General features: G+C 32.0%; 1 protein-coding gene across 1 annotated transcript; it reads left to right on the top strand.

Annotated features, from left to right (window-relative positions):
* The first annotated feature begins 10,613 nt into the window (after positions 1-10,613).
* Positions 10,614-11,635, top strand: LOC109181541 (calmodulin-binding protein 25-like). Its single transcript, XM_019331356.1, has one exon. The coding sequence runs from the start codon at positions 10,737-10,739 to the stop codon at positions 11,439-11,441; it is 705 nt and encodes a 234-aa protein (XP_019186901.1). The 5' UTR covers positions 10,614-10,736; the 3' UTR covers positions 11,442-11,635.
* The last annotated feature ends 13,701 nt before the right edge of the window (positions 11,636-25,336 follow it).

Below are 25,336 nucleotides of genomic sequence, written 5' to 3'. Positions count from 1 at the left end.
TCTCAATAATTCTGTTAGTGAGAATTGATTTTTTTTTTTTTTTAAATGGACAAATATTTCATGTGGAGCAATATAATATATACCACACCATGTACGTGCGCATTATCATCGTTAACAAGATAGTGTACGTTTTCTTTTTCTCGTTATTTTTTGGTTATATTTTAATGTTTAGAGAGCATAAAGATGTACTTAAAAAAATAAAGAAAAGAATAAAAAAAGTAAAAATTGTATTTGAACTTTAATCTTTATGCTTTACTTGTACTAAACGGATGCGCAGGACATGATCATTTCAGGATTGCTTTCTATCCCAATTCTATCTCTCTTTTTTTCGGTTGCCTTGGGATCCAACAAAATCTGATTACTAAATTAAAGCACTCATAATAGCAAAAGAAAAGGAAGATGTCTCAAAAAGGGTAATATTGTATTAATTAACTAAAGAATTTGGTATTGGGATTTATTTTATTTTTTTTATCAACTAAAACCACTTATTCAATACATACCGGGTAGTGATTAAGTGATTACTTATTTCCTTCGTTACTAAACCAAAAAAAAAAAAAAAAAAAAAAAGACTTTTGTACTCTTATAACATCTAATGATGATTTAAGGAATTCGATTGCTTTTAAGTACACATAATTTTAAATTTAAATTAATTTTCGCTATGAAGTCATAAGTATTGGTTTGAAATTTCATAGCAACAACATTTTGAATTAGCTAGAAAACAATACAATTATATTGAACGAAACTTAATGGTCTCTCATTGCTCATGCCATGAAAATTGGTAGAGGAAATAAATTACATAATGTGCCTCAATTGACATGTACACTAGTGCTCACAACAACACTAAAAAATTATGAATTTAGTTTTGGTTTGTTAACTAGTTGTGCTGATATTTAGGACTACATATATCCAATTAAACCCTTCAAATTAAAATCAAAGAAAAAAGTGAGTAACACATAATCAGGATTTTGTACACCTTCAAATAATAATTGCTAATTTTTATTGCAACCCAAAGAAAGTAATAAATGTCACTTGAAATTGATTGTGTATAGTGTTTCAAAGTTCAAAGTCATATTAGACTTGACGAAAGCTCCAAGAAGATGCCTAATAAAGGTGAGAGGGACATAGGTGGGCAAATCACAACTTGAATTGGCTGCTTCTAAAACTTGATTCTTTTTTTTTTTTTTTTTTTTTTTTGTAACAAAATAAATAAATGTGATAGTGATGTGACTATGGAGATTAGGGAGTCCCCGGGTCACGCCGGGGAAGATGGAACAGATTGGTTGCATTTCATAGCGCCATTGTGTTTAAGGATAATGTTGTAACATGTAATAAAATCACCAATTTTATTTTATTAATTATTATTATTATTATTATTATTATTATTATTATTATTATTATTATTATTATTATTATTATTATGTATGCAAGATTCACCTATTTTCCCCCCTAATCTACCAAATCAAATTCTTTGAATTGTCACTGTCGAAGAATCTGATTAAGTAGAGATGGCAGAGGGTGGGGCGATGGAATACTCAGTTAATTACTATATCCCAATACTTTTTAGTTTAATATTTATATATGCATAAACATACATTGCCACCTAGCCTAATATTGTATGTTCACTTCGTTTTCAAAACAGATCATTTTTTGTTTTTTTGAGGAATTAAGAATATAATATATATATATATATATATATATATATATATATATATATATATATATATATATATATATATATATATATATATTCAATTGTTAATAATTTTAGACTATTCATTGTTTGGAAAACTTTAGAGGATTTTAAATTGAACACTTACCCTTTCTTTTTCTTTTTAATTTAGAATTACAAACTAATAGTGTTAGTGTGTTACATTACACAATTAATGTTTGATTAATTGAGGGGGTTTTTAAATAATTGTTGAGTCGGACGGTTTAAATTTCTGTTCCAATTTTAATTCTTCGACTTTAGACCTCTTGTATGTTGGTTTAATTATAAAGCATTGTCGTTTGATTGTTATGGACATTGGGGACGTTATTGTCCGTCATGTCAAAAGGTCAGTGAATCAAGTAGCTCATGTGCTTGCACGGGCGGCTGTTTCATCTTCTGTCCTTGGTACGTGAGATGTTATCCCACCTAGTTGTATTGTGGGTCTGATTTGATTAATGAATTTGCTTTGGTTTTCAAAAAAATTGAGAGATTTTTTTTTCATACGTCATCTAGTATCATCATTACTTTGAGACTAAATTGGATTTGGTCCTAGTCGGACTCGCACAGTCTAACACTTACTCATGAAATTAAAAGTTTGACTCAATTGTTGGGTTGATCATCATTTATTTATTATTATATTAGAATATAAATCGAGTCTCAATGCATAAGGTGAGACAAAATAATATAAGTAGTGTTATTACATAAAAACGAGATTTACTCATTCACGTCTTTGAGTTATGGATGTGGGTTTCCTTAAAAAAAAAAAAATGTATAAGGTTACCAAACATATTATGCCGGGGCAAGACATTATATTATCCATGCACACGTAGATCAAACATGTACTAAGTTGTTTTTCTCGACTCCAATAATTGTGAACCAATGGCTTATATGTTATTGTTCCAAGAAACATATCATTTCATTGGTTTATAAATATATAGAGAGAGACAAACACAAACCACATCATTTACAAGTCATGTACAAACTTGTGAGTAATTGATAAATCAAACTTACACTTTTTATTTTGTATACAACATATGTCATCTGATATCTTTATTATTGTAAGGTTAATTTAAATTCAATAATTATAGTTAAGTTTATAGAGTTTTACTTGTATCAGAGATAAAAATTTACTCAAATTTTTTTAATATAATTAGTAATATGTCTTTTGCAAAAGTCATATTTCCAAGAGTTCTATTATATAAACTCCCAAATTTACTCCCTTACTTCTACTCTTTGAGGTAACAAACAAGGATTGGTTATTTTTATCAGCTGCGTCCACAAAAAAGTGTCTACATCAAGAATATGTGAAAGTGAGTATAAGTTGGGAGTATAAAATGAGATTTCACCAAGTATTTTCCAATTTCAAATTCTATCGTTACATTAACAGTTAAAACTTAAAAGTGCATGTTTTGTCATATTACTTTTGCAAATTTATACTATTACTTTCATGTTAAGGGGACAAAATAATGTAATGCAAAGAGTTAAGGGGGCAAAATGATGTAATACCCATTACCCAAATAAAAATAAAGCCGAGCCGCATGTGTAGACTGTAGAGGACAGTTAGCCGGCTGGACTGCTGGTGTTGAGCCGGGGCGGTAAAAAAATAGGGGCGGCGAGCTAATGGTAAAAGTAAAAAAAATGCCCACACGGATTTAATTTAAAAGATACAGTATTTTAAAAGAAAATACAAAGATTTGAATCTCGGTGAAAATAATGTGGAGATTATATTTAAAGTGGATAGATTTTTTGTGCGACATTTAGTCCTGTCTGCTGAGTCATTGAGTAATCATAATTTACATAATCTCTGATGGATATATTAAGAATGGATTCGAGACGACTCGACCCAAGAAAAAGATATCGCTACACGAGGGGCCAAGGGCGACCCCGGTACGGGTCGACCTCGGCCCGGCCAAGGTCGATCACAACGACCCTAGCTAGGGAGGCCACGACCCGGGGGGCCCCGTAGTGGAAGGCGCGCGGCTTCGGTGGAGGTGTCCTAGGTCCCGGGTGTGCACGTGGACCCGGTCAAAGGACAAAGGTGATACAACCGCGCACTCTATTCTCATAGGGCGGTGGATGGGAGCTTGGTATAAAAATAGGCATTTTTGTCTTGTTTGGACATCCAACATCTTGTCAAATTATTACATTATCATTGTAATTCTCCTACAACAATTATCAATACAAAAGTTGTCTCCGCGACATATATCTATTGTCTTTATTACCGCATTATCCTAGTCCTATTATTGTCGGGTTTAATAATCTGGGCTACTCCAAGTTAATTAAATCTATCAATCTCAAATGCTTGGTTGGGCCGGGATATGAGTGTTGAGATTGGGGATTTAACCTTTTAGAAGAAGGTAAAAGAAAAAAAAAATGAAAATTAAGAAGGATTTCGGTGGACGCCTTTAAGTTGCCAAGTCATTTCCACCTGTATAATTTGGCAATATATTTGATGTCGTCATGCCCATCGAAGAATGACGTCACTGCTGGCGCCCTCTTTTTAACTCAAAAGTTTGAGTTCACATGTAGATTGCTTTTCCATTGGCTTCTGCTTTATCCTCTGTCTGCTCCTATCGCTAATTTCTATTCATCTTTTTAGCCGTTAGATCTATTAATAAATCATGCTTTTTTTTATTATTAAAATATACTAATAAATCATGCTATATACTAATATATGTAGATTATTTTCACGGTTAAAATATCATATTGATTTTTTTAAAATTAATTTAATAATTTAAAATAGTTGATAAATGAACGTTATGGGTTGTAATCTTTGTTGACTGGCCAACCGACTTGCCCATTTTACGGAGGAGACATACAGAATAACTATAATCTATGAGACATGATAATTAGTAGGCCTACGACTCAAGGTGATAGTTGGACAAGCAGCGGACCGCCCTAGAGCTCCAACCCGAAGACTTTACGTTGACCTTCCTCCTCCATACCACCTTGGGCAAAGACTACTATAGCACATAGTATAAAATAGCATAATTCACCATGTTTAGTGCGGCATTTTATACTCATTCAATTAATAACACTATTCACAAAACTTGTATATCGTCACTTGATCATATTATTTCGATTCTCATTACACTTTAACTAGTTTTTTTTTTTTTTTTTTTTACAAGGGAAGGGGGACACTCAAACTACTAACTGCCTCGGCTAAAGCTCGAACCTATCACCTCCCACTTTGAAAAAATGCCGCACTAAACATGGTGAATTATTAACTAGCTCTTTTTAAAGTATCAATAATATACTCATTTTTACATAATAATTTCATAACGTGTCACTAACTTTGAACTTTGAATTAATTTATACAATTAAAACCGTTACAGCCCGTTTGATTCGCATAAAAATATTTTAAAAGGGATAGAGTTAAAATTTTATGATTATGAACAAATTAAGGGAGGGTATTTACGAAATCTTGGAGATGGGGGCATGAATGCATTAATTGAAGATGATCACATGAAAGTGTGGGACCGGTGGGTAAGAGGAAAAAGAGAAAAGAAATATTAAAAAAATGAAAAAAGATTCTTGGACCCACACGGCAAAAATGGATAGATCAACACATTCAAGCCTTTACCTCAAAAGACTCACCTCTTAGATTTTTGTTTATTTCTTAATTACATAAATCTAAGAGGTGAGTCTTTTGAGGTAAAGGCTTTGAGGTAAAGGCTAAGATTTCGTACACTTCATCATTCAAAAAAGAAAATGTGACACTTGTTATACAAATATTATAAAAATAAAGTTAAAACTTTTAAGATAATGATAACCATTTAATTTGAGAATCAATAATAACTTCATATGAAATAAAACTTAATCTTATGATGTGAGGTAGAAAACTAGTTTTAAAATTACATTTTCAAAAAATAAATTTTAGTATAGCATCACCCAATGCTTTCCCTGCATGCCGACCTGTCAAGGGCAATTGAATTAAGAAGATTCTTGATCCTAGCACGTGAATCTCTTCAAGTGCAACGCTATAGTCAACCTTTGAGTTTTGGTTTTACATTTTGAACTGCATCATTGTTTCCAGATTCCCAATTATTCCATAATATGTTGTGCAGTCCTCGTATTCCTTTACTAGATATCATTCCAAAAATGTCACTAGTATGAATGTTGAATAGTCAATATTGAAGATTTTTGGGAATTATAGAGGACAATATACATTACATGACACAAATAGTCCTAATTGGTACCCTATCCAATTTAAAGAAATCCACTTATAATCCAGCTGGTATAGTAATAAATAGGCTAAAGTGTCATCCGACACCATGAACTACATCGGATTGTTCATGCCGTACCCTGAACTTTCATAACGTATATTTAGATCCACAAACTATTATTTTTATTTCACCTAGAACTTTTTAAAGGTTTCTAGGTTACTATGATGACATGGCAAAGGTTATTAGCTTATGTGGATCTTCTTTTTTAAATCAACCCCAAATTTTATTATAAATAACTAAAATCAGAAGTCCTATATCACTCCTCTTTCTAAGTTTCTTAGTTTTTTGCTTATGAATGGATTTTTATGCATGACCCTTAATTGCATTATTGTTTCTATTAAAAAAATAATAAAAAATAAAAATTCGAGGCATCCACATGTACTACAATTTACGTTTATAGCGGCGCCGCTGCTCCCAACTCTGTCGCCAGCCCAACCACGCCTAGCAGATGAACATTTAATTTCTCTCCTTCCTCTTCTCTTCGCTACTCAGAGAGTACCCCTGCTCTTCGCATATATTGATTGCCAAAAGGTCAATGTATTAAGGATGAAGCTTGCCTCGCTCCAAGAAGATTGAGAGGCTGAGAAACTGATAATATATATACCATATATATATATATATATATATATATATATATATATATATATATATATATATATATATATATATATATATATATATTCTGAGTATGAATAAGAAATGTAGTTTGAAACAAAGCATATGTAAGAGTGGATTCATATTCAAAGAACAAAATTTCACTTACAGCAATACCATTATATACTACACACCCATCACAAGTGTATATATATTAAGTTGAAGGGTGAAGGTGAAGCGAATAAGTTGTTCCGAACGTTGAACCAGCGGCGCCTCCATCTGCGGCGGTCTTCGAAAGTCCGGTTCTTGCATCACCGGAACGGAATTAAGGCGAGCTGAGAGCTAGGCAAGCTGAAGCTCATTTACTGACTCTGCATAAAGTATGGAAAGCGGAGAGTGAGTGAACGGTGGAGAACTGTTTCGAAAATTTTGATTTTTCAAATATAATATAATATTTATGAAAATGAAAAGGTTAAACCACACACACACAAATATATATATATATATATATATATATATATATATATATATATATATATATATATATATATATATATATATATATATATATATATATATATATATATATATATATATGATGGATGAATGGAAGAGATGAGAGGGACATGAAATGTAATATATATTACCTCGGAGCTTGCAAGAGACAGGGCGGCAACCGCCGACGAGTTGATCATAAAGAAATTTCATTTGTTGCCGCCGGTGTTTCTCTGTCTAGCCACGGCCACTTAATTGGCTATTTTTTAAACAGAGAAAGATGGAACTTGATCGTTTTCTTCATTGAAAATGCTGGGGAAGTGAATGTCCAAGCGCAGAGCTGTAGAGAATGACCAAGGTGCTAAAAGAGAAAAAAAAAGTCCATGTCAGCATATTATTACCTGCAACTTGTAGGTAACCTTTAAAAAGTCCTAGGTGAAAAAAAAAAAATAGTTTGTGGATCTAAATGTACATTATGAAAGTTCAGGGTGTGGCATGAACAATCCGATATAGTTCATGGTGCGGGATGACACTTTAGCCTAATAAATATTTTTTTAAATGAGTTAATACTCAAAATCGTCCTCGACTATAGTGATTTTTCTCAATTTCGTCCTAAACGACTTTGGTGACCTAATATCGTCCCAGACTTTTGTGTTTTGCTCAATTTAGTCCTCCATTTGTTATTCCATCAAATTGGTGTTAAATAAAGGGACAATTCAGTAATGTCAATATTGATCCCTCTTTACTTTCAACTTGTGAAGTGCGAAATTCCTCTTTCTTGTACGAATTACACCCAGAATTACTCCCGGATCTGCAAATCAAATTTTATATTCGCAGTTTTAGGAGTAATTCTGGGAGTAATTCGTAAAAAAAAAAAAAGGATTTCGCAGTTCACATGTCTATGAGTAAAGAGATGCCAATATTAAAATTACTGAATTGTCTATTTATTTAACACCAAATGGACAGAATAACAAATGAGGGACTAAATTGAGTAAAAACACAAAAGTCTGGGACTAAATTGAACGAAACACAAAAGTCTGGGACGATATTAGGTCACCAAAGTCGTTTAGGACGAAATTGAGAAAAACCACCATAATCGAGGACGATTTTGGGTATTATCCCCTTTTTAAATATACTTTATATGGTAATAGAAGTGATCTCACGTTTGAATATTGTCAATAGAATAAGAGCCATTGAGAAAAGCTTCAATTCCTTTCACGTAGAAGTGTTATGGTGGATCAAAACTCATGGGTCAATCCCAAATCGCCTAGCGGTGGAACAGGTAAGAGCAATACATTTCTAACCCATAGTGAAACGAGTCTAGTGGGCCTCAAATATCATTGAAAAAAAAAGATGTAACTTATTCGAACTTCATAATTGTAAACATCATAGTATAATTGGTTTTTTATTTGTTAAATACACCAGTAACATGTGATTCAAGACTCAAGAAACGAGTTTGATTCACTTTAAGTGTGATCTTATATTTGAGTATTATCGATTGAATAAGATGCGTTGAGACTTTACATAGAGGTGTCAAGGTGGGTCAAAATAACCTGACCGTATGATGGTTTAGGGCAATAAATTTTAACCCAACCCATGAAGAAATGAGCCTTACAAGCTTGACCAAAGCGGGTTAACACTTGAAAAAAAAAAGGTTGGAATATCCTTTAACCCTACATCTATTTATCTAGTTATAATTTGGGAACAATTTATCTAATTATTTATAATTCTCTATATATCTTATTTAGTCTTTACAACACTACATTCTCAAGAAAGCAAGAATCATCATATCTCCCTCCTTCACTCCTTGTCTGGGGAGGCAACGTAACATTATTGTTAGTGCATCTCCATTTTTAGTTGTTTTAAACCCACTATCGATGTCACTCTATTAACTCGTCACCATGTGCATGACTTCTCCGAGCAACCTTTATCATTGCTTTGAACCTCAATTGTCGTGATTCGAACCCACTACCCTCACCTTACCATTAATTGACACAACTATCCATTGAAGCATTTACAAGTGTAGTACATTAGAGCTCTCAAACAAATAGATTAAGCAAGATCTCAGACCATAAAGTTGTATTAATTAATGTTTAGTGTTGACTTGAATTAGTCATTAAAGTATTTGTAGGTGGAATACATTGAAATCTATGTAACAAATAGACCAACTAGCCACTCAAAAATGATTTATCAAATTAACATTAGCCTAAATTAGTCATTAGAGCATTTAGAGGTGAAACATGATCGAGGTTCCATCATATAGATTAAGCAAACTCTCTAACTAATAAAAGGTTGTATCAATTAATGTTTAGCGTTGACTCAGACAAGTCACTAAAGCATTTATAGGATTATAGGTGAAACATGATGGAAGTTCCGTCATATAGATTAAGCAAACTCTCTAACTAATAAAAAGTTGTATCAATTAATGTTTAGCGTTGACTCAGACGAGTCATTAGAGCATTTATAGGTGCCAGCTGGTGGAACACACTAGAAACTCTTCAAAAAATATATTAAGGACGCTCATTGACTTATAAAAGAACAATTGTATCAATTAATGTTTAACGTTAACTAAAATAAATTATTAGAGCATTTACAAAAATAAAAAAAAAATAAAAAAATCAAAAGCTCTCTGTCCAATAAAAAAAAGTTGTATCAATTAATATTTAGTGTTGACCCAAATTCATCATTAGAACACTTACAGTGAAAACATGTTAGAATAAATTAATCTCATAAATTATAAATAAATCAACCAATATAATCATACACTTTAAACATATGTTCATAAATAAATCTTAAAACTTATATCGAGAAAAAAGACACTAATCTTGTTAACTATATTAGTTAACTACTATAAATATACGAACACCAAATTAAACACAAATAATAGAACAATTTTGAACCATTTTAACATAATTTTACTCAATATTTAGTGAAAAACTTTGTACAATAATCAATATCACATCACTCTCATCATAGCTTTATTTGATTTTTCTCTTGAAACAAAACATAGAACTCAAAAGGTCTAATGTCTATCTGCCACGTTAAGACAAATCATTTAACTTTTACAATCAATACATTTCTCCTTCATACTACTTAATATTTAATATAACTAATATTTTAAAAAGAAAATTCTTAAAATTAGGCTTTTTCTGAGTTGAGACTCCCAATTAATCCAATTATGCATCTTTTGAGGAAATTACATCGGCTCGGCTGGACGGCTGGCCCATAACTCGACTAGGGAAAAGTTGTTAAAAATAAAAAAGAAAAAAAAAACCTCAAAGTATTACTCTATAAATATAAAAAAAAATGTACAATATCAAAATAATATGGAATTATTGTTATCAGCTATTAATTACGGAGTATATATATTACTTGTCAAATTTAAATTAAATAAATAAATAAAAGGAATTTTAATTTGTGAGTACACAGTCAAAACAAAATGGTAGACCATGGTTTTTGATAGAGAGAGAAAGAGAGACAGTCCGTACAAAATATGGTGACGCGTGACCCCATAAACGCGTTTCTTTCTTTCACCCCACCCCTCACCCCCTCACCGCCCTATTTATTGCCACTGCTCTTACTATCATTTCAGCTCCTATTCCCTCTGTTCTGCATATCTCTCTGTCTATATATATATATAATCTCATCACTCTCTCTACTTCAAACTTGAAACCTAAAGTTTCTTCTTTTATGGACTGAAAAGGTGTTCGGAAATGGCTTCTTCTGAGAATTTGATGGCGATGGAGCCGTGGGGGGTTTTTCGTCCTGGGTTCGTTGATCCTTGGTTCGCCGACGTGTTTTCCGGTGAAACGGAGGCGCTGACTAAGGTGTTGCAGAAATCGATGTCGGATGCTCCGGTGGCGGCGGCGCCGCCGGTTTTCAAGGCGGAGGAGATGCTGGTGGTGGGGACTCCCAGCGCTTCCGGGCCGACGGTTTCGGGCGGGTCGGAGAACGAGACGGCGGGGTCGAAGCGGCGGAGCGTGGGCGGCGGCGCGGCGAACGGGAAGATGAAGAAGCGGAAGTCACGCGCGGCGAAGCGGTCCACCACGACGTACATCACCGCCGACGCCGCCCATTTCCGGCAGATGGTGCAGCAGGTCACCGGGTTCAAGTTCGGCGGGCACCTGCCGGTCGCCCCCATCCTGAAGCCGGAGCCTCAGCGCGCCGTTCAACGGCTCCAGCCGAGCGGCGCCTGCCTCCCCACTCTCGACACCTCCGCTTTCTTGCTCGACCAGACCAAACCGCAACCGCAGACGGTGGACCCCACCACCGCAACACCTCTACTCCAGCCGCCGGCGACGCTCATCTCTCCTCCGCCGCCGCCGAGAATGGAAGCCGACGTCAGCTGCGCGTCAGCCTTCGACCTTGACTTCTTCTCCAGCTTTCCCACTCTGGAGTCATGGAAAACAGTAATGTAGCCAAGGAACTAAGATAGACCGCGTTTGGCAACGTAAACTTCCTTAACTTGTGGGATAAAAGTTTAGGGAAAATAGGGGAAGGGTATAATGGGAAAAAAATGTTCATATTTTTGTAGATGTCGGAGGGAAGGGAGTTGGGAGTCTTCAGTCTTTGTATTTTGTGTTCTGCAGAATCATTAGAATCTGAATCTCATTTCTGTCATTCCCAACTTTACCCCAACTCCATTATCAACTATCCAAACGCGTCTTATTAGCTCAAATTCACTAAGATTATCGTAATTTTACTCGAAAAAGAACAATTAAATAAATGAAATATAATTCTGTTACTTAAATTTTACGAATTTAATCATTATTAAAGTTGACTAAGTTGGGAGTTATGTTTGGGTCGACACAATAGAGATATATGTTGATTGTTGATATATTAAGTCTAAATTTTTAATTCAAACAAAGAAAATGACGTGTTAATAAGATATTTACTTTTGTATTTTATTTTATTTTATTTTACAAGAATACCAATATGTGTATACTGATGGCATGTTAGGTTAGTGTAGCAGAGGCTTGACTTGGGAGTCTCCATATGACATTTTTATTATTATTTTTAGTTGTCTTTTAAAATTAATAATAAAAATAAAAATTAAATAGGATAATAAATAAGTAGAGAATATATTTGAGGCATATCGCTTACCGGGTCATGCAGCTGACTTTGATTCTCCTCCGTCAATACAACCAAGACTTGGATAAGCATGACGCAGTATAACGTATCTTGCTTCATGCATTCTACCCTTTTAATTTACTTTATTAGTATAAGTATTGCATTTTATCTTGATCCAAGTATCTGATCTGTTTAACAGATAAAATTTGTGAGATAGTTTCACATAAGTATTTATCAATAATTTTTTTATTATTATTATATTGTACTGATATTGAAATAAGAGAAAATAAAATTGTGAGAGTTGATTGTTCAGACAACATAGGTATATCTAGGTGAGAATTGAATGAATTTCCATTTTATTTTATTGTATGATAAGGGCTATTTGGTAAGGTAGAATCATATTAATGTTTATACGGGTTATTTTGATTGATTCAGAAGAAAGTGGTTATAATTTTTAGTCAATCATTTTGGTTTCTTCTTTTAATAATTATTTTTAATACAAAAATGTGATGAGAGTTTTCAATATTTTGAGAGAAATTCAATTCATAAATCATGAAATAAGCTGTATTATGAAAATTATAGGCGATGATACATAAGAGATTATACCGTTCATGTTAGAATGTGAATCATCAATAAATATTTATTTTTAATAAATTGAATGTCATTTAAATGTAGTATAGTTTCATTTTTAGGTGGTATACTAAAAATAAACTTTCAAAAAATAAAAATATAATATATTAAAAATAAACTTTTAGAATAATAAAAATAAATGTGTATGATAATAATTCACCTTGCAATGTTGATCATCCATTCCAAGAACATAATTTATTTATTTTTTGGAAAATTGCACCTTTTATCCCTAAGTTATAAGGTAATTGTAGAATTCGTCCCCGAGTGTTGGTCATGCTCACTTTTCGTCTTTAAGTTATCATTGTCGACTTGTCGTTGCACTTTTCGTACTTTCGCGCTTACTTTTCCTCCATGAGTTATACTGAAATTACAAATTTAGTCTCTATTGTTTTATTAGTAAAAGGACAAAATGTAACATCAATAATAACTTAGGGACGAAAATTGAGTATAACCAACACTTAGAGACGAATTCTACAATTACCTATAACTTAGGGATGAAAAGTGCAATTTTCTCCTTTTTTTAAAAAAAATAAAATAAATAAATAAAAAGACTTTTCTGTCGTAATATTCAGCCATCTTCTAGAATACTAGCTATCACGTGCCTAACTGCTTACTCAATTGTTACTCCGTACTCGTAGTCCGTATTATTTTACATATAAAATGTAAAATAAATAAATATAAATTGAGGTAGAAATGGTTAAAGGGGGATAAACTTGACTGGAATATAATTATTTATTTTTATTTTTTTGAGAGGTAAAACTTAATTCATCATAACAGCACTTAGAATGACTTGAATATAATTATTAAAAAGTGAAATATTTATAATTTAAAAACAAATTATCAAAAATATATATTCGAAAGGGCAAACTGTTTCCCAACTAGAAGCAGTCTTGGTATTGAAAAAAAAAAAAAATCAATTTTGAAAAATAAAGGTTGTCAATTATAAGAAGAATATATTAGTCTTTGGTGATATTATTTTTTATTAAAGATTTCAAAGTCAATCTTTATTTAAGAGAACATCAAATTTGAAACCTTTTTTTTTTTTTTGGATATATATATATATATATATATATATATATATATATATATATAAACAATAGGATCAAATAAGAACTAATAATCAAGTAAAAATAGCATATTAATTCAAGTCGTTAATTTGATATAATCAACGACTGCAAAGTGCAAAGTACGGAAAAAATGCCGTAGCGTTTTATTAAATGTTTCAAACTTAAAGTGCATGCACATTACAACAACAACAAATGTAATCGTTGATATGTAATGGTGCAATCTACCATTATTGTATACTTGTAATTGTTGCACGATGTACTTTTAAAATTTCAATTTTGAGTACACACTTACATATCAACCGTTACACTTATAGTTGGGTAGTCCCAATCGAATTGATCGGGTAGTTGACTTGATAATCACAATGTTTCAAATTTGACTTTATGTGAAGAGAACTGCCTATTGACCTTATGGTTTGAGTTGGTTATCTATATGCAACATATGTTGGTTTACCTCCTTACGATCCCTTTTCCAGATAAGATAACAAGGAGGGCTTCACCCACATGACACTTTTAAGCAGCGACTACTGACTTTCCCTTGAAATCAAAGTTATATTTATAGAGGGGCAACTTCAACCAAGTTAGTCAGGTTGTTGACTTAGTAATCACAAAGTTACAAGTTCTACTCCTAACGAGAACAACCTATTAGCCTTCTTTGCTTGAGCCGGTTAATATAAACAACATAACATTACAAAGTAAATTTTATCCAATATACACCCTCCTTATAATAATACGGAGCAATACAACAAAAGTTACGGAGTATATTATAGTTATTGCTTGTAGCACGTTGGCAATTGAAAGCATATGGTTGAAAATCCTTAAAATTAAACTTTTTAAGTAACTTAATTTCGTTGAAACTTTGCCAAGGACCTTGTAGGCCTCTCCCCCTACCCACCCCATATATAATATTTGTATGTATATATATATTAGTTTTTTTACGCGCTTTGCGCGAATAAGATAATGCCCAATACTTATTTTTAAATAAGTATTTCAAAGTATATCAATGTAATATTATATAGAAGATGTTCATGTAAAAGTAAATAAATGTTGAATTTGTTTATTTAAATCGGTAATTTAAAGTATATAAATGGAAGATAATACATGAGAGATTGATTATATATAACTGTCACAAAAATAAATGTTTTCAACTTTGTAATAACGTTAATCTAAGTACTAAGTCTAAAAGCGATAGTCTAACTAAATATTCTTTTTTGTTTAAATTTCTAATTCTCTTTTGGGTAGTATTGTTATTGTTTTCATCTTCAATACATGTCCTTTTTTTCTGTTATTGGTAGTGTGTCATGTGCAATTGGGTTATTGGTGGCATCATAGAGGAATTCATCATGCAATGAGATTATGGTGTATGAAGTTTTAGATTTGTCTTGTTGTGTATATGACTGAGATCTTAGTTGTGCTATGAAATTTTTATCTTACAAGCACATGTTGATATTTTATAGTGATAATTTTTCCCTACATGTTTCATGTGTTGTGAGATATCTAATTCTAAATTAATTAAATGCGTATGTATTATTTTTTGTTGTAGCTACTAATTTATTTTTAAATTTAAGTAATAAGAGCAATAAAGTGGGAAAATTATGCTATGGAACCGTTTCCACATTGCAAGGTGGATATGGTTCTAAAACTGTTCATAATTATGAATATATAGTTCAAAAATTATGAACATATAGTTCTATAATTATGAATATAGAGTTGTGAACATATAGTTCTGTAATTATGAATATAGAGATTCAATAATTGTAAATATGAAGTTAAAAAATTATGAATATATACCTTTATAATTATGAACATATATTTCAATAATTATGAACATAGAGTTCTGTAATTGTGAATATAGAGTTCAATAATTGTGAATATAAAGTTCAATAATTATGAATATGAAATTCAAAAATTATAAATATATAACTTTATAATTATAAACATATAATTCAGTAATTATGAACATAGAACCATGTCCTCATTGCAAGGAGGACACAGTTCCACAGCATAATGATTGAATAAAGTGGCGTACATACTTTTCATCAACAATAATGAAATCATTAATTTTTTTTTTATTTATTTCCATTCGTTGTTGAGACAAATTGTTTTGAGAGTTTGTCAATGACAATTGCTGTCAATAGATGATAATAATAAATAATTCAAAATATAAGATTACAATAGATATTATTATAATAATATAGTAAAAATTAACTTACAAATTTCTTTAGAAGTTTTCATGCATTGATAAAAACATAATTGAAATATTAAGTTTTGTTCTCAATAATCAAAAGAAGATTAATTAAACGAAAAAAAAAAACTAAACTTAAATTTATTATTTTTTTAATGAAGAAAAATCAAATGATTTTCAAAGTTCATGATTTATAATCATTGAATGCTATGTATTTAGTCGCGCTAATTATTTGACCAAAATTTATGTTAAATTTTATATTATATTTTTAATACATTTTAACATATTCGTGGTATATGTTTAACAATTATGCTAACTCTAATTGGAATAGGGTTCGAACTTAAGACCTTTCTTATAGAAATTAATAAGTAAGTTAAGAATAATAAATAGTTAACGGAATATTCCGTTAATAAAGTTTATACTAACGGAATTTAAGGAAAGAAAATAATATAATAAAGGGTAAATAAGGAAAATCATTAAAAATACTAAAATCAAAATAATATGAACCATTCATTTTAAGAAACAATTAGTACCTACATTTTTTTTGTTCCAGTTAAGAGCCTAACATTATTCGCTCTTATTAAAATTGTATAGATGTAGATTGTAGATATATGGTACATGTTTGAGTATTAGTATATAAAAACTGTTGATTGTTAATAAGAAATGAGTTAGATTTGTTGGTAAAGCATGTGTTTGGTTATTATAATGAAAATTAGAGGTTCAAATCCTTTGGTAGTCAATATATTTTTACAGTTTTTTTTTTTTTTTTTTTTTTTTTTTTTTTTTTTTTTTTTTTTAGGTTCAAATCCTTTGGTAGTCAATATATTTTTATAGTTTTTATTTTATTTTATTTAATAACACACATACATGTATATTCAAATTATTTTATCAAATTAATTATGTTTCATATTTTGTTATGAATATTTTTATAAAGTTTCGATGTGTTTTATTTTTCGCCCATATCCAATAATATTTACACCTATATTTTTTAGGTAATTTATTTATTTATTTTTTATGGGGTTTCTAGCCTAAAATTAACAAAATTATAAGACACATCCTTAAACTTTAGGGATCATTAAGGTTTTCTAATCTCTAAGTTTTCCCGTCTCTATATCATCATATTTAAGTCAATTAAAAGATTGCATCTCTAATAGAACAAGTAAGTTTTATCTTTACTTCCGTTTAATTTAAAATCCATGATCATAAAAATTGTTTAGTTATTGATTTGATTTACATGCGATTCATTGTTAATTGTGCTTCCGCATTCAAGTTATAGTGCATGAGAGTTTAATTAACAATTACATGTCCCAGTAGGAAATCACATTCCCATACAGATTACAAATAAAGAATCTTTTGGATCAGGCTATAAAAAGATCCTTAGCCAACAAGGAAGGGTGTGTGGGCAAATTATGCCCTGGACCCGTGTCCACAATGCATTGAGGACACGAGTCCAAAACAACGTCGTTTTTAAGAAAAACGCGTCATTTCAGTTAAAAAAAAATTGATTTTGTCCGTTAACGGCGTTATTCGTTTGTGCCATTATGAATGTACAGTTATGGCATTATGAATGTACAGTTATGACATTATGAATCTAAGTTATAAAATTATAAATACAGAATTCTGACATTATTAAATTACAATTATGAACATATAGTGATAAAATTATGAACATAGAGCTCTATAATTGTGAACATGGAGCTTCGAAAATTATGATTTTACAGTTATTGGATTATGAATGTACAGTTACGGAATTATGAATGTACAGTTATGCAATTATGAATATACAGTTATGCAATTATGAATATACAGTTATGGAATTATGAACACAGAGCTCTAACATTATGAACTTACAATATGAACATATAGTGATAAAATTATGAACATAGAGCTTCAAAAATTATGAAGTTACAGTTATTGAATTATGAATGTACAGTTATGAAATTATGAATGTACAGTTATGGAAGTATGAATGTACAGTTATTGAATTATGAACATAGAACTCTAACATTATGAACTTACAATTATGAACATATAGTAATAAAATTATGAAAATATACTCCTTTAACGAATCTGAAATTAAAAAAAAAAAAAAAAAAAAAAAAAAAAAAAAAAAAAAAAAAGATAACAGTGCCTAACGGCACTGTTACCCGTGTCCAGCATGCATGCTGGACACGGGTCCAGAGCATAACAATTGGGTGTGGCTTTAGTGATGAAGTATTGAGAGGAGAGAATTTCGCTTAGGAGTAGTATTAGAGTTAGGTTTATAATGAAATATAAGATTCTATTGTGTGCCAAGCACATTGTGCTCAGATGGTATGTTGTGATCTCTGTTATTGACTTTTTATGTTTCAATAGGTTGAGAAAGTATGTTTGAACAGATACTACAATGTAGGTTGAGAATGTAATAGAGTCAGTAGCATTCAGAAAAAAAATAAGATTCTGGAACTTATTTTTCAGAAATTGACAGTGGCCTTCTTCCTCGATCAGAATAAGACATCCAATTGACTATCAATAGGCACTTCAAATGGTTTTTAATGAGCATATTTTTAGAATTGTAACACCACGATGCGTTGATAACTTAAAAATAAAATAAAATAAAAAATATGGACCTACTTGGAAATAGATTATGTGGTCTAATGGTACCCGGGTTGGACTTCCATTTGGAAGATTATGAGTTCGAGCCTCAGTGGAGGCGTTATTGGGAGTTCGAGCCTCAGTGGAGGCGTTATTGGTTCTTTGTGTTTCAGTGTTTCAGTAGGGTTATTGGGAGTTCGAGCCTCAGTGGAGGCGTTATTGGTTCTTTGTGTTTCAGTAGGTTGAGAAAGTATATGAACAGATACTACAATGTAATAGAGCCAGTAACTTTCAAAAAAAAAAAAAAGAAAAAAATATGGACCTACTTGGAAATAGATTTTTCCAAAGTTTAAATACTTATTCTAATTGTTTGGTCCAATTCCAAAAACTCTATAATGAGGTAGTTTGTGTTGTATTAATATTCCTTCTTAACAAAAGAAGAGAGGAGAGAAGGAAAAAAAAAAAAAAAAAAAAATCCTTCTTGACTAGTCAGGTTTATAAATTCTATAACTGCATAGTTTCCTAATTTTCTTTGAATCCTATAGCTGCATGGTTTCCTAATTTCTATGAATCCTATTTCCTAATTTCTATGAATCCTATTGCTGCATGGTTTCTTAGTTTTCTATGTGTCCTATATGTCACGTGCATAGAGTCCAGCGCCACACACAACGTTCGTGAGGCGTCTCGGGACGCCTCATAACTCGTGGACCAATCTTACCCACATACGTATCAATCTGATTTTGCCCTACCATGGGCTCATCAGGGAAGCGACAATATTTTCCGAGCAGTTGTGCCCTTCGAATCGCATCGGTCCCCTTCATAGTCAAGTCCAAGACTAATGACAGACTCCCGAAACTTAATCGGGTCGGCGTGCCTAACTCGGCCAGACCTTAGTGTCTAAGACAGAACAACCCTTAACGCTATTGACGTCCTCTTCACCCATTTGACACCAGGCTATTTCAATATTTGGGTCTTAACACGGTCACGAATTAGGTGGGGAGGATGTAACGCGCGGGACACTTTGCTATATATTTTCGAGGTATCCTATATTCTCCTAGACTTATCTTGAACTTTCCCATATCTTCACATAGTTTATAAACTTTTCTAGAAGCATGTATATAATATAGTAGTTGTTGAGATCCTTAGAATATTCTAGAACCCTATAGAATACTCTTAGTTGTGTAGAAGTTTAGTGAATGTTCTAGAACTAGATTATTAGCCATTAGATCAAGTAAATCTCCACCATCCATTGAGGAGGTGGAATGAATATAAATACCTCTCATGGGAGCTCATTTGTAACCATCCAAGCAAATCCATGTGTTTAAGTAATCGAAGTTCCTTACGAAGCTTTTGAGTTCTTTCTTTTCTTGCGTGCTTCTACTGCTCCTTCGTAATTCATCCAATCATGAACACCATATATGAAGGTTGTCGGCACCTTCCACTTTGATGCCCTGCATCCAATAAGATATATTACATTTGACTGTAATATGATGTTATTTCTTAAGTTCAAAACTAAGGACATTGTAAGCTCGAACATTCTCTATTTAAACAAGAAGTTGAATTCAGGAGGCAGAAAGCACATCAGGGTTTTAATAGCAAATCGAAGCTTGCATTGATGCAAGAAATCATAAGAAATGCCAGTACGCCTGATAGACAATTTTAATTATCCTCACAAATGCACGAATCAATTATAGTTAGTGTGCAAAGCAAGAGTCGAACTCACAAGGAAGTGTAACAATGCAATTTAATAAACTAGAAAATAATAAACTTGATAATTCAAAGTACGAGAATAAAATGCCAATGATAATGATCAATTCAATTGCAAAATAATTAAATAAAACTTATGAAGCTGAGTAAATAATTATCAGTAAAAATGGAAAAGCCTAGTGAATGAATAACTATTAGTATTCTGTAAATACTTTGTCTCTCACACCAAAGGGGACCCAAGACGGGGAGAAAGTAGAAGAAAAGATTTAACACTCAGATTAAATGGATGGGAGTAGGATAATTCTCAGATTATGGTCACATTTATCGCTCGTCTTGTTTCAAGTCATATACGGTGCAAAGATTCCATCACTTAACGCTAATTCCTCCCACAAACTCTTTGATTTCCCTCGCGAAGCTGGAGTCGTCTCCCGATTTCGGAATTCTTCTTGAAGATACTTAAAGAAGTCCTCTGCAAGATAAGTAAGCTTCAGCCTCACAATGTGACCTGAACTTGTAAGATAGAGAGGTTCAAAAGTGCCCTAAAATATTAGTAGAAAGTTATGCTAGCAAAATCTGTGGTCCATCTACCTAATGTAATTTGTACATCATATCCCTGAAAAAGTTACCTGCAGGGTGAAGGGGGTTTAAACATGTAATTTGTGCTGCTTCCAGAATCATACTTCTTTCTTGATTTGGAGTTCAGCAGCGTGTTGTATGCATGCTTAATCCTCATAAATTTTTCCTGAGTATTGGGCTAAATGGCAAGGCATTATGAATTAGAACAACAAAGAAATTTTCAGCAGGAATAAGTTAAAGAAACAAAGAATTCAACCAATGCCAGTCATTGTTTAGGGAGTATCCAATTAACTCAAGGAACACCAATCTATTTCAACTCACCCTGTCTCACATAACTCAGAAAAAAAATCTATAATGTGGAAATTCACTTATCAACTTGCCGCCAAGATTTCGCGGGATTAATTTTCTCTTTGCGCTAAAATTCGCGACGGAATTAACTTCGGCCGCGAATTCCGTCGCTATATTGCAACGGTGGAATAATTTTCTAGTTTCGTTGTTGGTTAATTATTTTGACATATCATTCCTTTGTCATGCTTGACATCATGTTACATATATGGGAACCTATGTTCTATAAGAAAATAAGTATAGCAAGAATATGACAAAGTACTTGGAAGCTTATATTACTTAGAGCACTTTAAGTTTCTTGAATTGTTGAGGTGGTTTACAAATGAGCCTCATGAGGGATATTTATACGCATTCCACCTCCTCAATGGATGGTGGAGATCTACTTAATCCAGTGGTTAAGATTTGCCCTCTAGAATCCTTCAAATATCTCTACACAAGTTAGAGGATTCCTTAATGTTCTAAAAAGTTCTAAGGATCTCTACAACTACTAATGTTATATACATACATCTATAATATTCTACCAACTATGGGATACTATGTACATGTGCTTGAGAAGTCCGAAAATATGTAGCAAACCTCAGAAATGTGTAGCAATGCTGCACGGGCGTTACATAATGATTACTTGTATTATTCCACTATTCAAGTAAAAACTATTTGGTATACTTTTATTATTCTTTACGAGTATTATTTAAGTTTTCTATTTTTGTAGATTTTTTATAATAATCATCAAATGTTTTACTTTCATTAAATATATAATGTTTATTCAATGATATTAAATTAATTAACATAACGTTAAATAGTTTTTATAGAAATCAAATTGGTATAAAATTCCATATGAGTCAATTTACAAAATTTTGAATAACAACGATAGACGTTCTTGTAAAATAAAAAATAAATAAACTTATTCCATATACAATTGGTCTATTGAGACTCGAATTAATTGAGAATTTGAGATGTTTATTCAATTAATATTGGAAAATGCTAAACACCCTACGTTTGCGATGCGCAAATTAAAACAACTAATACTCTATTGATGTGGCAAAATTTGAGACATTAGTTTTACTTTTATAATTATAATTTTAACTTTATTAATGGTTAGGATTTTGCCATGAAGTGATAAATTTAGAAGTGTGTAACATACCGAATCTCAGGGCGCACCAAAAAAAAAAAAGAGTGTCTCAATAATAATGTAATAATGGATATATATATACTTAGTTGGATTAATATATAGGTTGGTAAGAAAAACAGTATCGTTTTGGGGAAAAATAATAGTCTTAGAAAATTCATAGGAGTTTAAATAAAAAATATAATAGTATTTTTTGTAAATATGTAGGAATATTTTATGAGTTAATTCTATTTTTTGTCATAATTAATTTATAGGTGTCAATCTACTTTTAGTTATTTTTTGTTTTTAAAATATTTTTGTTTAATTTGGTTCAAGTATTATTGTGACATATGATCTTTTTTTGCCATCCATCAACAAAATCGTTTAAATGGAGTTAAATACAAGGGCATTTTGATATATTCAGTTCTAAGTGTTAAGTTCTTTTCATTTTTTGGTCCTAGCAGATTTATATATGTATTCCATTTTAGTCATTTTTTTTTTTCAAAACATCCATGTTTGTCCTAATATAATTGTGACATGACCATTTTTGGTCCTCCGATCCGTCAACAAATATGTACTTTAAATGACATTAAAATGACGTTATTAACCACTCAAAATCCTCTTCTTCTTCTTTTTTTTTTTTTTTTCTTCTTGGTAATAGAACTACCACAAGTCTTTTGAATTTTAATGAAGTAAATTTGTGCACTAGACTTAAGCTTTGCCATGCAAAATAGACTTGTGATTTTTTCAATTGTATTTTTTTTAGATTTTGTAGTAGACTTATGTATTGATAACATTTTTTAGGGAAAAGGGTCAAATAGACCCTTGAACTATAGGCAAAAGTGCAATTAGGCCCTTCAACTTTTAAAATGTGCAATTAGGCCCTTCAACTTATTATTTTGAGTCAAATAAGTCCAATAACAGGTTTTTCACCTGGAATAAACGGTCAACAAATTCCGGCGACGTTTTCCGGCGAATTAAAAAAAAAAAAAAAAAAACTACCAGAGAAGACAACCGTTCCGTTGTCTTCTCCGGTGGAGAAAGCGACCAGATCTGTTGACCGTTTATTTCAGGTGAAAAACCTGTTATTGGACTCAAAATAATAAGTTGAAGGGCCTAATTGCACATTTTAAAAGTTGAAGTGCCTAATTGCTCTTTTGCCTATAGTTCAAGGGTCTATTTGACCCTTGTCCCCATTTTTTATTACGAAGAAGAAGTAAAATTGAGGATTTTGATAGGTTAATAACATCATTCCTAATGTGATTTAAACATATTTGTTAATAAATGACCAAAAACAATTATATGCCACAATAATATTAGGAACACCCAAAGTCTTTTCCAATTCATTCAGGGCTCTCATAAAAATATCAACTGAAGAAGCATCTCCACTGCAAAAGATAACGCCTTTTTTTTTCTTTGAATGCAGAAGATAATGACTTTTTTTCCTTCATTTTTTATTCTAATCTTCAAAATTAGATGAAGTCATGAAGACAAGAGTAATACCTTTTATGATTATTAAATGATTCCAATTCAACACTGGATCGCAAAAATAGGTAAAACAAATTAAACGTAGTAATTTATTTAAGATCTTATAGTAATGCTACCTTACACTAATGTGTTTACTTAGATTTTCTTTCCCCTTTCATTACATTATCATTTTCATTCTCCATTCCTTTTTTTTTTTTTTTAATACAAATAAACGTATTCTCTGTTTTTATTTTTTCTAGAAAAATAATATAATTTTCAATGCAAAAGTACACCATCAGATTTCGATCCGGCGAAGATACCGCGCCGGAGACAACCAAAGAACCACCAGGTGAAGGTTCGCATGATGCTTCCAATGAGTGTTAGATGCAATACTTGCGGGAATTATATGTACAAGGGCACCAAATTCACATAAAGGGTTGTTCGTAAAAGAGGAGTTCCACCTCAAACTCACTACCTCATCAAGTGGAAGGGACTACCCGAATCGGAGACAACATGGGAACGCGAAGAGGATTTATGACAATTCCAAGACGTTTGGAGACATACAAGGCGACAAGAGCGTCGTCGAATTAGGTGGGGGAGGATGTAACGCGCGGGGCACTTAGCTATATATTTCCGAGGTATCCTACATTCTCCTAGAGTTATCTTGAACTTTCCCATATCTTCCCATAGTTTATAAAATTTTCTAGAAGCATGTATATAATACTAGTAGTTGTAGAGATACTTAGAATATTCTAGAACCCTATAAAATATTCTTAGTTGTGTAAAGATTTATGGAATGTTCTAGAACTAGATTATTAGTCATTAGATCAGGTAAATCTCCACCATCCATTTAGGAGGTGGAATGACTATAAATACCCCTCATGGGGTATCATTTGTAACAATTCAAGCAAATCCATGAGTTTAAGTAATCCAAGTTCCTACCAGGATTATGTGGTCTAATGGTACTTGGGTTGGACTTCCATTTGGAAGATTATGAGTTCGCTCCTCAGTGGAGCGTTATTGGCTCTTTGTAAGTTCCTTAGGTCCTAGGTCCTTACAAAGCTTTTGAGTTCGCTGATAATTAAAAACATTGACAAAAGAGCCAAACAGCTTGGAATTCCAGCTTTGATGGCTCTTTGTAAGTTCCTTAGGTCAGCTTTGATGGCTCTTTGTAAGTTCCTTAGGTCCTAGGTCCTTACAAAGCTTCGCCAAACAGCTTGGAATTCCAGCTTTGATGGCTCTTTGTAAGTTCCTTAGGTCAGCTTTGATGGCTCTTTGTAAGTTCCTTAGGTCCTAGGTCCTTACAAAGCTTTTGAGTTCGCTGATAATTAAAAACATTGACAAAAGAGCCAAACAACTTGGAATTCCAGCTTTAATTAAAAACATTGACAAAAGAGCCAAACAGCTTGGAATTCTGGATGAAAGAGCCAAACAGCTTCGAACTTCGAATTGAATTCCATATGAAAGAAAAGAGCCAAACAGCTTGAACGATGATTAGTAAAGTTCAATTTTTATAACCACTTGTTGAAATCTCTTTTGAATTCCCTCGTCCTTTTGTACAATAACACATATTAATAGAAAAAAAATTCC

This window comes from Ipomoea nil, unplaced genomic scaffold, assembly GCF_001879475.1.
Source record: "Ipomoea nil cultivar Tokyo-kokei standard unplaced genomic scaffold, Asagao_1.1 scaffold1043, whole genome shotgun sequence".
Classification (NCBI taxonomy): Eukaryota; Viridiplantae; Streptophyta; class Magnoliopsida; order Solanales; family Convolvulaceae; genus Ipomoea; species Ipomoea nil.
Note: the sequence above shows the minus strand (reverse complement) of the source record. Positions and strands in the feature narration are given on the sequence as shown.